At 52.9% G+C, this 12203-nt stretch overlaps 1 protein-coding gene across 1 annotated transcript in view; it reads left to right on the top strand.

Annotated features, from left to right (window-relative positions):
- TUFM (Tu translation elongation factor, mitochondrial) overlaps positions 1 to 12203 on the top strand; it is a 210473-nt gene that overhangs the window by 186622 nt on the left and 11648 nt on the right. The window contains exon 10 of the mRNA XM_078652266.1: positions 2837 to 2956. Coding sequence (XP_078508392.1) covers positions 2837 to 2956 — 120 coding nt within the window. The remainder of the gene's footprint in view (positions 1 to 2836; positions 2957 to 12203) is intronic.

The following is a 12203-nucleotide window of genomic DNA, read 5'->3' as shown; positions in this document are numbered from 1 at the left end:
GGACGCCTCAACCAATCAAGCGCAACTACTCACAACCTATTGTGCGATTAAACACAGGCCAAAGGGCAGAGCTAGGTCTTTTCGCATTACGTACGGTGAGCAGTGTGTGAGTGTGTAGTGTGAGCAGTGTATGAGCGTGCAGGGTGAGTAGTGTGTGAGTATGCAGGGTTAACAGTGTGTGAGCGTGCAGGGTGAACATTGTGTGAGTGCAGAGTGCTGTTGAGGGCAGAGTGCTGTTGAGGGCAGAGTGCTGTTGAGGGCAGAGTGCTGTTGAGGGCAGAGTGCTGTTGAGGGCAGAGTGCTGTTGAGGGCAGAGTGCTGTTGAGGGCAGAGTGCTGTTGAGGGCAGAGTGCTGTTGAGGGCAGAGTGCTGTTGAGGGCAGAGTGCTGTTGAGGGCAGAGTGCTGTTGAGGGCAGAGTGCTGTTGAGGGCAGAGTGCTGTTGAGGGCAGAGTGCAGAGTGCTGCGTGCTGTTGAGGGCATGCTGTTGAGGGCAGAGTGCAGAGTGCTGTTGAGGGCAGAGTGATGTGTTCTGTTGTGTGCAGAGTGCTGTGTTCTGTTGTGTGCAGAGTGCTGTGTGCTGTTGAGTGCAGAGTGCTGTGTGCTGTTGAGGGCAGAGTGCTGTGTGCTGTTGAGGGCAGAGTGCTGTTGAGGGCAGAGTGCAGAGTGACTGTTCCAGAGAGAGCAGGGTATGCTTGTGCGCTTACACAGTGCACTGACACACAGGAGCTAAAACAAAGAACAGCTGAACACGTGTCTTGGGAGCTTCATTGAGGCAGCCGGCCCTCTGTGAGGGAAGCAGCAAGGAGGGGACGCCTCAACCAATCAAGCGCAACTACTCACAACCTACTGTACGATTAAAGCACAGGCCAAAGGGCAGAGCTAGGTCTTTTCGCATTACGTAGGGTGAGCAGTGTGTGAGTGTGTAGTGTGAGCAGTGTATGAGCGTGCAGGGTGAGCAGTGTGTGAGTATGCAGGGTTAACAGTGTGTGAGCGTGCAGGGTGAACATTGTGTGAGTGCAGAGTGCTGTTGAGGGCAGAGTGCAGAGTGCTGTTGAGGGCAGAGTGCTGTTGAGGGCAGAGTGCTGCGTGCTGTTGAGTGCAGAGTGCTGTGTGCTGTTGAGTGCAGAGTGCTGTGTGCTGTTGAGGGCAGAGTGTTGTGTGCTGTTGAGTGCATGCTGTTGAGGGCAGAGTGCAGAGTGCTGTTGAGGGCAGAGTGATGTGTGCTATTGAGGGCAGAGTGCTGTGTGCTGTTGAGTGCAGAGTGCTGTGTGCTGTTGAGTGCAGAGTGCTGTGTGCTGTTGAGTGCAGAGTGCTGTGTGCTGTTGAGTGCAGAGTGCTGTGTGCTGTTGAGGGCAGTGTGCTGTTGAGGGCAGAGTGCTGTGTGCTGTTGAGGGCAGAGTGCTGTGTGCTGTTGAGTGCAGAGTGCTGTGTGCTGTTGAGGGCAGAGTGCTGTTGAGGGCAGAGTGCTGTTGAGGGCAGAGTGTTGAGGGCAGAGTGCAGAGTGACTGTTCCAGAGAGAGCAGGGTATGCTTGTGCGCTTACACGGTGCACTGACACACAGGAGCTCAAACAAAGAACAGCTGAGCACGTGTCTTGGGAGCTTCATTGAGGCAGCCGGCCCTTTGTGAGGGGAGCAGCAAGGAGGGGACGCCTCAACCAATCAAGCGCAACTACTCACAACCTACTGTACGATTAAAGCACAGGCCAAAGGGCAGAGCTAGGTCTTTTCGCATTACGTAGGGTGAGCAGTGTGTGAGTGTGTCGTGTGAGCAGTGTATGAGCGTGCAGGGTGAGCAGTGTGTGAGTATGCAGGGTTAACAGTGTGTAAGCGTGCAGGGTGAACATTGTGTGAGTGCAGAGTGCTGTTGAGGGCAGAGTGCAGAGTGCTGTTGAGGGCAGAGTGCTGTGTGCTGTTGAGGGCAGAGTGCCGTGTGCTGTTGAGGGCAGTGTGCTTTTGAGTGCAGAGTGCTGTGTGCTGTTGAGTGCAGAGTGCTGTGTGCTGTTGAGGGCAGAGTGCTGTGTGCTGTTGAGGGCAGAGTGCAGTTGAGGGCAGAGAGCTGTTGAGGGCAGAGTGTGTGTGAGTGTGTAGTGTGAGCAGTGTATGAGCGTGCAGGGTGAGCTGTGTGTGAGTATACAGGGTTAACAGTGTGTGAGCGTGCAGGGTGAACATTGTGTGAGCGTGCAGGGTGAGCAGTGTGTGAAGCGTGTAGGGTGAGCAGTGTATGAGTGTGAGCAGTGTGTGAGTGTGTAGGGTGAGCAGTGTGTGAGTGTGTAGGGTGAGCAGTGTGTGAGTGTGAAGGGTGACAGTGTGTGAGTGTGCAGGGTGAGCAGTGTGAGAGTGTGTAGGGTGAGCAGTGTGTGTGTGTGTAGGATGAACAGTGTGTGTGTGCAGGGTGAACAGTGTGTGTTTGCAGGGTGAACAGTGTGTATTTGCAGGGTGAACAGTGTGTGTTTGCAGGGTGAACAGTGTGTGTGTGCAGGGTGAACAGTGTGTGAGTGTGCAGGGTGAACAGTGTGTGAGTGTGCAGGGTAAACAGTGTGTGAGTGTGTAGGGTGAACAATTCCAATCCAAACCACATAATTCCACTACACACCACATGCATACACTCCATAACACATGGCTAAAAGACATTGCCATTTACAATGCCATTAGCTCTAACTCAAATAAATCCGAGACCTATTGCATTTCCAATGCTTGTTTAATATGGTAGTCAAGAAAGGTTTTGGGATTCGTCGTTTTCTGAGATATTCTTACCTAGAAGGGGGGGAAATACATAGCCTACTCTTTGTTTCACTACTCTGTTTTCTGATTCCCTGCCTATCTCTCTCATGCAGGTTTATATTCTCAGTAAGGAGGAGGGCGGACGACACAAACCCTTTGTCACCAACTTTATGCCTGTGATGTTCTCGCTGACATGGGACATGGCCTGTAGGGTCGTATTGCCCTCAAACAAGGTAACCCTGCCTCATTAGATGATATGGGGTGTCTTTTCAATGGTGACCTTCCTTAGCATATTGATTTTAAGATTGGCTTAATTTGAAACAGTGTTAACCCAGAGGGAGCCATCTTTGTTGTTATTTTTTTATTGTGCTCCTTGTCACATTTGTTCCATTTGTAAATAGCAGGTTTTGTTGTGACAATGTTCTAATGGCAGGGCCAAGTGATCTCGTGGATTCTCACTCTATGCTCTGTGTGTGCGGAGTCAGCCAGGGAATGTGTCCAAAGAAACGAGGCTGTTTCGGCATGCTTGGCGGGAGGAGTAGCTTTTTAAGTATTAGTAGTAGTGTTTAAATTAACTTGTTTTTATTAACTGTATGCTGTTTTTTACGCTTTCTTGCTCTCATCCAGCAAGAGGTAAAATGGATTATCATTCAAGTTGGTTTATGGTTTAAGTCGTTTTTATTGAGTATGCAACAAGCTAGAACAATACACCCACCTACTACCACTGAACGGCGGGGAACATCTGAGTCAATGTCAAACATTATTAAGGGAAGAGAGAAAGAGAAAAGAGATTAGAAGAAAGTGAAGCCCAAGAGATGCAGGAGAGGGAGAGGATAGGTAGCCACCCACAACTCGAGATAGGACTTGATGGGGATCTAGGGCTGTGTTTCCTTCAGGTGGAGTTGCTGGTCCGTTAGAGGAGTCGTGGGGAATCTCAGGACCTTTAAATATCGGGGGCAAGTAAGCTCAATGGACTCTGAGGATAAGTACGCCACAGTGGACTCCCAGGTCTTGTCGAATATAGGCAATGTGCGAGGTTGATCCCCGCATTGATCCTTTCAATCCCCACCACTTCCCACAGTTTGTACAACCAATCTAATTTAGTCGGGATGTCGGCCGTGCCCCGTTTTGCCAAGAGAACCTGCTTGGCCGCCCCAACGCTAAAGTGATTGCCCTGCCCCTACAGGACCGGAGAGGGTATGTGAGAGGGTTGGGTAGACCCAGCAGTATGTACCTAGGGAATCTAGGGAGTTCTGTCTGGTATATGTGATCAATTAAGGGCACAATAGTTCCCCAGAATGCCTGTATCTTAGGGCAATGCCGGAGAATGTGGGACACTGTACCCGCTTGCCCGCATTGGCGCCAGCAGAGGTCGCTGCTGCGAGGCTTCCACTTGGCGACCCGCACCGGGCTGTAATACCAATAGTCCACAATTTTTAGGAGCATTTCCTTCCCCGAGGTACTGCAAGATGATGCCCGGGCCCTGTGAATAATGTCCACCCAATCTTTGGGTGAGAACTCCCAACCCAACTCAGATTCCCACCTGCGCTGCGGATTTAGCCTGAATCTTTGCCTTGTTGAGAAAAACATAGATATCTGACAGGAGGCGTTTGTTTGAGATGAGGAGCCGACCTGCATGCAGACAGACCTGGGGTTCTGTGACCCAGTGGCGCAGTGCGAAATACTGCCAGTACGCGTCCTTGGGATCCCATAGTGGGCTACCAACCGGGGAAAATCCAGGATTCCCTGTTCATCAAAAGGTCACCTATACGCTTACAGTTGCTTCTTGCCATTTCAAATAGGCGTTCCCTACTAAAGCCGGGGGAAGTCTGGGTTTCCCGATGAAGGGGGGCAAGGGTGACATGGCCGAGGACAGCTGACACCTCTCCTGAACACTGTCCCACACCTTCATAGTAGCGCGTAGGACTGGGGGGGATGTACACGCCCCGTGGGCGGTGACGCCGAGGGAGCCAGGGGACCTTCCAAATGTGGATCCCTGCTACACCTCTGTCCATGAAGCACCAATGTTTTTCGGACTCTAGTTGGTACCATTCTATCATCCACTGCAGCTACGCCATCTCGTAGTAGCGCCCGAGACGGGGGACATCAAGGCCCCCTTCGTCCTTCCTCCAGTACTTGAGGTGACTAGCCATGTGCGGCTTCTTTCCCCCCTCCTCAAATGAAGCTATTGATGAGTTGCTGCATTTGAGCCAGTGTCGTAGGTGGTGGACATAGGCGGAGTGTCTGCATAATGTAGAGCAGATGGGGCAGAATCGTCATTTTGACGGCTGCTATCTTGCCCAGCCATGAAAGGGCATGTTTCTTCCAACTGTTCAGTTTGTGGCGGACCTTGGCCAATGCTTCCGAAGAGTTCACCTGGGAAGTCTTCGCAGTGGTTGAAAAAACCCGGAGCCTCAGGTAAATAATGTCGCTAGCAGCCCATGAAAATGGAAAGTGCAACAATAGTTGGTGGTGTTCCCCCGCTGGCAGCGTGAGGCTCAAAGCTCGAGTCCTTTTCAAGTTGATTTTAAAGCCTGACGCCACACTTAAGGCCTCGACCTCCGCCAGCAGAGGGAGGAGAGATAGCAATGGGTTGGTTAGGAAAAGGAGCACATTGTCGGCGTACAACAAGATCCTGTGGTCCCTATCTCCCATATGTATCCCAGTGATCGCCGGGATTTGGCGGACACTTTCGGTGAACAGCTCCATATAGAGTGCGAAGCGGAGGGGAGTAAGGGGACACCCCGACCTCGTGCCGCGTCCAGTCTGAAAGGGACGAGAGAACACCCCATTGACCCGAATGCGGGCCTGTGGACCAGTATACACGCAACATACCCATTTCCGATATCGCCCCCTGAGCCCGAAGCGGCAGAGAACCTTTTGCAGATCGGGCCAATGGACCCGGTCAAATGCCTTTTCGGCATCCACCGATAGGAGAAGCGCCAGGGTCTCGGTTCGTTGCGTCTTGTCCAGTAAGTGCCATAATCGTCAAGCCCCATCACCGCAATTGCGGTCTGGGATAAAACCTGATTGGTCTGGGTCCACCAGGCCTTGCATGTGGGGGGCCAGGCGGGAGTTCAAAATACTGGTGAATATCTTCAGGTCCACGTTAAGCAGAGAGATAGGGCGGTAGGAGGCACACTCTATAGGGTCCTTTCCCAGTTTAGGAATGACCACTGTTCGAGGCATGTGGGCTGCTAAATTCATATCTATTGCATAGATCGCCGCCTAGTGTTGGGTCCGGATGATTGCACATTGTTGTCCTGGAAGAGTCTTCGAAGTATCACGAGATAGGTGGCTCCTCCCCTGGACTACAGTGCGCATGGGCATCGACTCCATCCCCAGATTGTTTTTTTCCGCCATTGGGTTTGGATGTGGTTTCGACGTCTCCGTGTCGGAACCGAAAAACTTTGTTCTTAAGGCCAAAAGGCCTTCGTTACCTGCGTCGGTATTGTTTGCGTACGGTCTCGAGCATCCTCCGACTCTCTGAGCCGGAATCTGCGGAGTCTAGTAACTCTTCGGACATCGAGGCCCTCTCGTCGCAGCAAGACCCCGACGAACTTAACATGGAGCGGAGCCCGTTCAAGTTCTGCCCCGTCTGTGGATCCAAATATCCACATATCGATGTGCATCCGGTCTGTAATAAATGCCTCTCGCCGGACCACAACGAGGAAAACTGCATGGCCTGTTCAAAATTCAGGTCAAAGAAGACGCTCAAGCATCGGCGCGCGGCGCGCCTCGAGGCCCAGCGAGCGGCCCTGGCACCCGACGACATATTCGACGACCCCGCAGAAGAAGGCGGTAGCCATCATCTTCAGATTTCTCCACCGTCGACGGAGGTCGAGGCGGAGCCCGAAGAACAAGTCGAAGGACAGGCCCTGGACCTTGAATACGTCGAGGAGGTAGGGGACGACGGCGAAGTTTATGGGGCCGCGGAAGATAGCTCAGAGGAAGAGCTATGCCCCGAAAGCTACATGACTCAGGCTCAGGTCACGGGATCGCCACTCGGCCTTACCCACGACCCAGCACCGCTATCCCCGGCCCCGCCTTCTGGCCCGGCAATGGACATCACGCGGAGCCGCCATTACACGTATCCAAACCGAAACCTTCGGATTCGACGGCACCAAAGATGGCCGACGTCCCATCAAAATCGAAACCATCGGATTCGACAAAACCTAAAATGGCCGACGTCCAACAAAAAATAGCAAAGCCTGCTCCTTCATCGACTCCGTCGACCTCCGGCCCACAGAAGTCGACTAAGGCTGTCGAGTCGACAGCGCCGCAAAAGGTGCCCAAGGAATCATCCTCTAAGAAGGACGTCCATCAAGTGTCAAGCACAGTTGCTCCGGCGCGGACCTCGAAGACTGTTGACACGCCTTCGGCCGCCACTGCGGCGCCTACCAGTAAGCGCACAGTCGAGTCAAAGTCAACTAAAAGCCATGACCGGAAGACAGGGGGCACTACGCATCGGCACAAAGATGCCGGATCGGCAGCAACGGCGTCGGCGCCAAAGGCTGCAACTGAGCCGCGACCCGTTAGTAACGAAGATTCGTCGACGGAAAACTCGTCGACACCGAGGGACTCCGACGCTACCGAACATCGGCCGTCGGTTTCTAAACCCTCTGCTTCCTTCACTAAGCAGGTCACCGACTCCCTCAAACGTATTCGGGAGAAGACTTTGTCGTCAACGGCTCCCACGCCGTCGGCTCCGAAATCGGTGGACACACCTCCGAAGACCTCGACCAAGCTTCTCTACTCTCTGCCACCTAAGGTGGCACCGAAGGCATTTGCACCCAGATCGGTGCCGAAAATCGCTGACACGTCGGACACTTCCACGCACAAAAGCTTGGATCGACATCACGCCTCTGAAGACCAATCAGAGCATTACATCGATGCCCAAATGGGGAAATTGACTCTACAAAAGGAAAATCACTTGCCAACCACTGGAATCCTATGTCATTCCACTGAAAAAGAAAAGGTCGGCACAGGACATTCCTGCCCTTGTTGAACCTGTTCTGCCACCACCAAGAAGGAGTCCCATCACCTTCCCCCAACCAATCAGGTGGAGAGGATGATGACCAAGATGACCAGTACAATTTCCCAGTTGACAATGACCCTGATGTTCAACTGGACTCATATGGCGATACTGGGGACCAAGGTGGACATCAGGTGGTACAAGATCCACAAGGGTTTGGGGCACGTACATCACCAACAGAGGATTCAGCAGCGTTTAATGCTTTGATAGAGAGGGCAGCAGCAAATCATGATGTGGACATGCATGCTGACCCGGTAGAGGAGGATTTTTTGTTTGACACTTTCTCTGTCTCAGACAGAACAGTTAAAATACTTCCTATGCTCAAAGGTGTCCTTAAACATGCACCAGAAATCTTTAAGGAACCTACCAGGGCGAGAGTGGTAAACCCACGTATCGAAAAGAAATACAGGCCAGCACCTGGAGACCCGGCATATATTCGGGGACAGTTGCCTCTGGATTCGTTGGTGGTCGCCAATGCCCGCAAGAGGGCGAACTCCCAAACAACGGGTGAAGCTCCTCCCCCAGACAAGGAGTCGAAAGTGCTTGAGGCATCCGGCAAAAGGGTAGCTGCGCAAGCTGCCAATATCTGGCGTATAGCAAACACACAGGCACTATTGGCACGATACGATAGGGCGCATTACGACACCCTAGAACAGCTCCTTCAACACCTACCTGATCAGTTTAAGGAAGGGGCCGAAATGCTCATACAAGAGGGAAAGCTCATCTCAAACGCAGCAATAAAGTGTGCACTTGATGTGGCGGATACAGCGGCTAGGGGAATTAACACTAGCGTCATGTTAAGGCGACAAGCTTGGCTTCGCATATCTGGATTTAAACCCGATATTCAAACTACAATACTCAACCAGCCCGTCAATCCAGACAGACTGTTTGGTCCAGATGTTGACACCACCCTGGAAAAGATTAAAAAGGACAATGAGACTGCTAAGTCCATGGGGGCGCTTCAGTCTCAACAATTCAGGGGAAGCACTTTTCGTCGCTCAGGAGCACGTGGTGTTACCAGAGGACAGTTGGGTCAACAAACACAATTCGCAAAAAGTGGTGCACAATCCTCGTACCCCAAGCAGGGTAGAGGGGGTTACAGAGGTAACAGTGCCAAAGGCAGGGGCAGAGGGAACAACAACTCCCGTTCCTCTGCCGCCAACAAACAGTGACTCTCTGTCACTGCCCCACGACCATCCAACACCTGTCGGGGGGAGACTCCAGCAGTTCCTGCCAGTCTGGACGTCCATCACCACGGACAGGTGGGTGAGAAAACGTATCCAGTACGGTTATTGTTTGGAGTTAACATCCACTCCTCCCAACATTCCCCCAAGACACCGTCCTATGTCGGCAGAGCACTTGCACTTATTGCAGCAGGAAGTTGTGGTGATGCTGCGAAAAGGCGCAATCGAGCTCGTACCGATGGAGGAGGAAGGAACAGGAGTCTATTCCCTATACTTCCTCATCCCAAAAAAGGACGGATCCCTCAGACCCATTCTGGATCTACGCCCTCTCAACATGTATATACTGTCAGAACACTTTCACATGCTGACACTGCAGCAAATTCTTCCACTGCTAAACCAAGGGGACTTCCTAGCAACCTTGGACCTCAAGGATGCTTATTTCCACATCCCACTCCACCCATCCCACAGAAAATACCTCAGGTTCACCATTCAAAACAGGCACTATCAGTTCAAAGTCCTACCCTTCGGGGTGACTACTGCCCCCAGAGTGTTTACAAAGTGTCTGGCGACAGTGGCGGCGCACCTCAGACGGCAGAACATACAGGTCTACCCGTACCTAGACGACTGGCTTGTTCAAGCAAAGTCGGAACAACAGTGCGCCGCGGACATGTCCCACACTATTCACCTCCTTCACAGTCTGGGGTTCTCGCTAAACTACCCAAAGTCGCACCTTCAACCAGCCCATGTGCGGCAGTATCTGGGCGCGACAATAAACACCCTGACTGCTATGGCTCAGCCAAACCCAGTCAGGATCGACACAATTCAATCGCTGATCCAGAGGTTCAGACCGTAACAATCCCTACCAGCGAGCGTGTTCATGCAGTTGATAGGCATGATGGCCTCCTGCATCTTCATAGTCCCGCACGCGAGGTTGCACATGCGTCCGCTCCAAGAATGCTTGGCAAATCAGAGGACACAGGCTCAGGGACAACTGACAGACCTAGTGTTGGTGACCGGTCGGGCATACAACTCTCTGCATTGGTGGAATCCACACAACCTTTGCAAGGGACGACCGTTCCAAGAGCCAGTGCCACAGATTATCCTAACGACGGACGCATCTCTCCAAGGGTGGGGAGCCCATGTGCTCCACTACACTGTGCAGGGACTGTGGTCCACCCAGCAACAGAAGTTGCACATCAACTACCTAGAATTGATATCAATATTCATGGCGCTAAAGTCCTTCAAAGTACATCTGTGCAATAAAGTCGTGTTGATCCGGACGGACAACATGACAGCCATGTACTACATCCAAAAACAGGGAGGCACTCACTCGCCACAGCTGTCTCATCTGGCTCAGAGCATGTGGAAGTGGGCCATTCAGAGGAACATTTTCCTCATGGCAGAACACCTCCCGGGCAAGGACAATCAGATGGCGGATCTGCTCAGCAGATACAGCCATCAAATGCACGAGTGGGAGATGCATCCATCAGTACTCCACCCGTACTTCCAGCAGTGGGGTCATCCAGAGATAGACCTGTTTGCCACAAGGGAAAACGCAAAATGCCAAAGCTTTGCCGCCAGGTTCCCTCACCCGGAATCGCAAGGGAATGCGATATGGATGAACTGGTCAGGCAAATTTGCGTACGCTTTTCCCCCAGCGCCTCTCATTCCGCTGGTGGCAAGAAAGCTAAAGCAACACTCGATGACTCTCATCCTGGTTGCTCCAACATGGGCACGCCAACCATGGTACACCACGTTTTGCAGCGTGAATCTTTCTGGATTCACTATGCTGTGCATTATTCCGCGGTCTTGTGGTTGGGTCCGGATTCGTAGTCTTTTCTTAGATTTATTTTTTTCTTTTTTTTTTCTTTGCCCAGGTGGGCGTCGGCGTCACACCCCCTTGGGTGTATTTCCGGTGACGTCGTCATGCTTCCTGCGGAAGCTCCCACTCTTGGGCGCCATCTTCAGATTCTTTTTTTCCGCAGTCGGGTCTGGATCGTTCCCATTTGGGCTCCAGACATTTTTGGAGAAAGAAGAAAGAAAATACAGAAAATACGAGGAAAAGTCATCTGAAGACTCCAGGGGACTTCATCGACGAAAAACCAGCAAGGATAAGGCGTTTTCCATCGAGATCTTCGACCGTCGACGAACACGCGACCAGAGAGGCCCTGGACGCTCGATGATGGACAACACACCGTTCAAGTTCTGCCGTAACTGCCACCACAAGTACGCGCAGAAGGACCAGCACCCGGTATGCAACCTTTGCCTACCGGTGGATCACGAAAGCGGAGACTGCAACGCCTGTTCCGCCTTCACCCCGAAGACCCTTCGTGTGAGAGAGAGGCAGAGGGTAGCACACGCCGCCCTGCAGGGGAAGGCCCCGACTCCGTCACTCTACGAGCTGGGGATGTCCTCCGAGGAAGAAGACAACGCTGCCGCCGAAGACGACAGCTACACGGTCGTAGAGACCGATTACACGAAGACTTCTGACAAGGTAGGAGACTCTTCGGCCCCCAAGAACCCGAGAGACTCGGAGTCTAGAAAAATCGAGGGCAAGACCCCGAAAGCGCCGACGCCAAAAAAGGCGGCGTCCGCGACTACTCCCAGGCCCAGCGGATCCTCCGAGAAGGAGTCCCCGGCGCCGAGGACTGCTGATCAGCAGAAAACGTCGAAAATCGTCCCCGAAAAGGATCGATCGACGCCGAGGGAGAAAGACCCAAAACTGACGACGACGACCAGAGACCCAAAATCCGGTTCGACGTCGAAACCTTCGACTCCGAGAGGCACGGCGACGAGCCATCCGCCGAAGAGAGCGGCCGACCCATCCGACGCGGAACACGCGGCCGAGATGGAGAAGAAAAGAAGGCGCCTCGAGGCAGAAATGGAGAACATCATGCAGCGGAAGAAAGATTTCGACGCAAAGATGAAAGCCTTCACGATCCCTCACAAGACCAAGCCACCGGTGGTGGAGGCGGTCGAGGAGGAAGAGGGGATCGCCGAAGTCACCGAGGAACAAGACCAGGACGTCGAGGTGATCGACGACCAGGAGGAGTACGAGAATCCCTACGATAGTTACAACTATGGGGAGGAAGAGGATGGCAGGACAGACACAGAGTCGGCACCCTCGGACCTTCAGGAGGTAGATTACATCGATGTCGACACCGACAGCCCGGAGGAGGTGGTCGACACTTACCCCTCGAGGCCCTCGCCGCCGGACGACATCGGGGCCTACAACTCGGTGATACAATCTGCCGCAGCAGC

The sequence above is a fragment of the Lissotriton helveticus genome, chromosome 7, assembly GCF_964261635.1.
Source record: "Lissotriton helveticus chromosome 7, aLisHel1.1, whole genome shotgun sequence".
Taxonomy (NCBI): Eukaryota; Metazoa; Chordata; class Amphibia; order Caudata; family Salamandridae; genus Lissotriton; species Lissotriton helveticus.
This window is presented reverse-complemented; position numbering and strand designations above follow the sequence as displayed.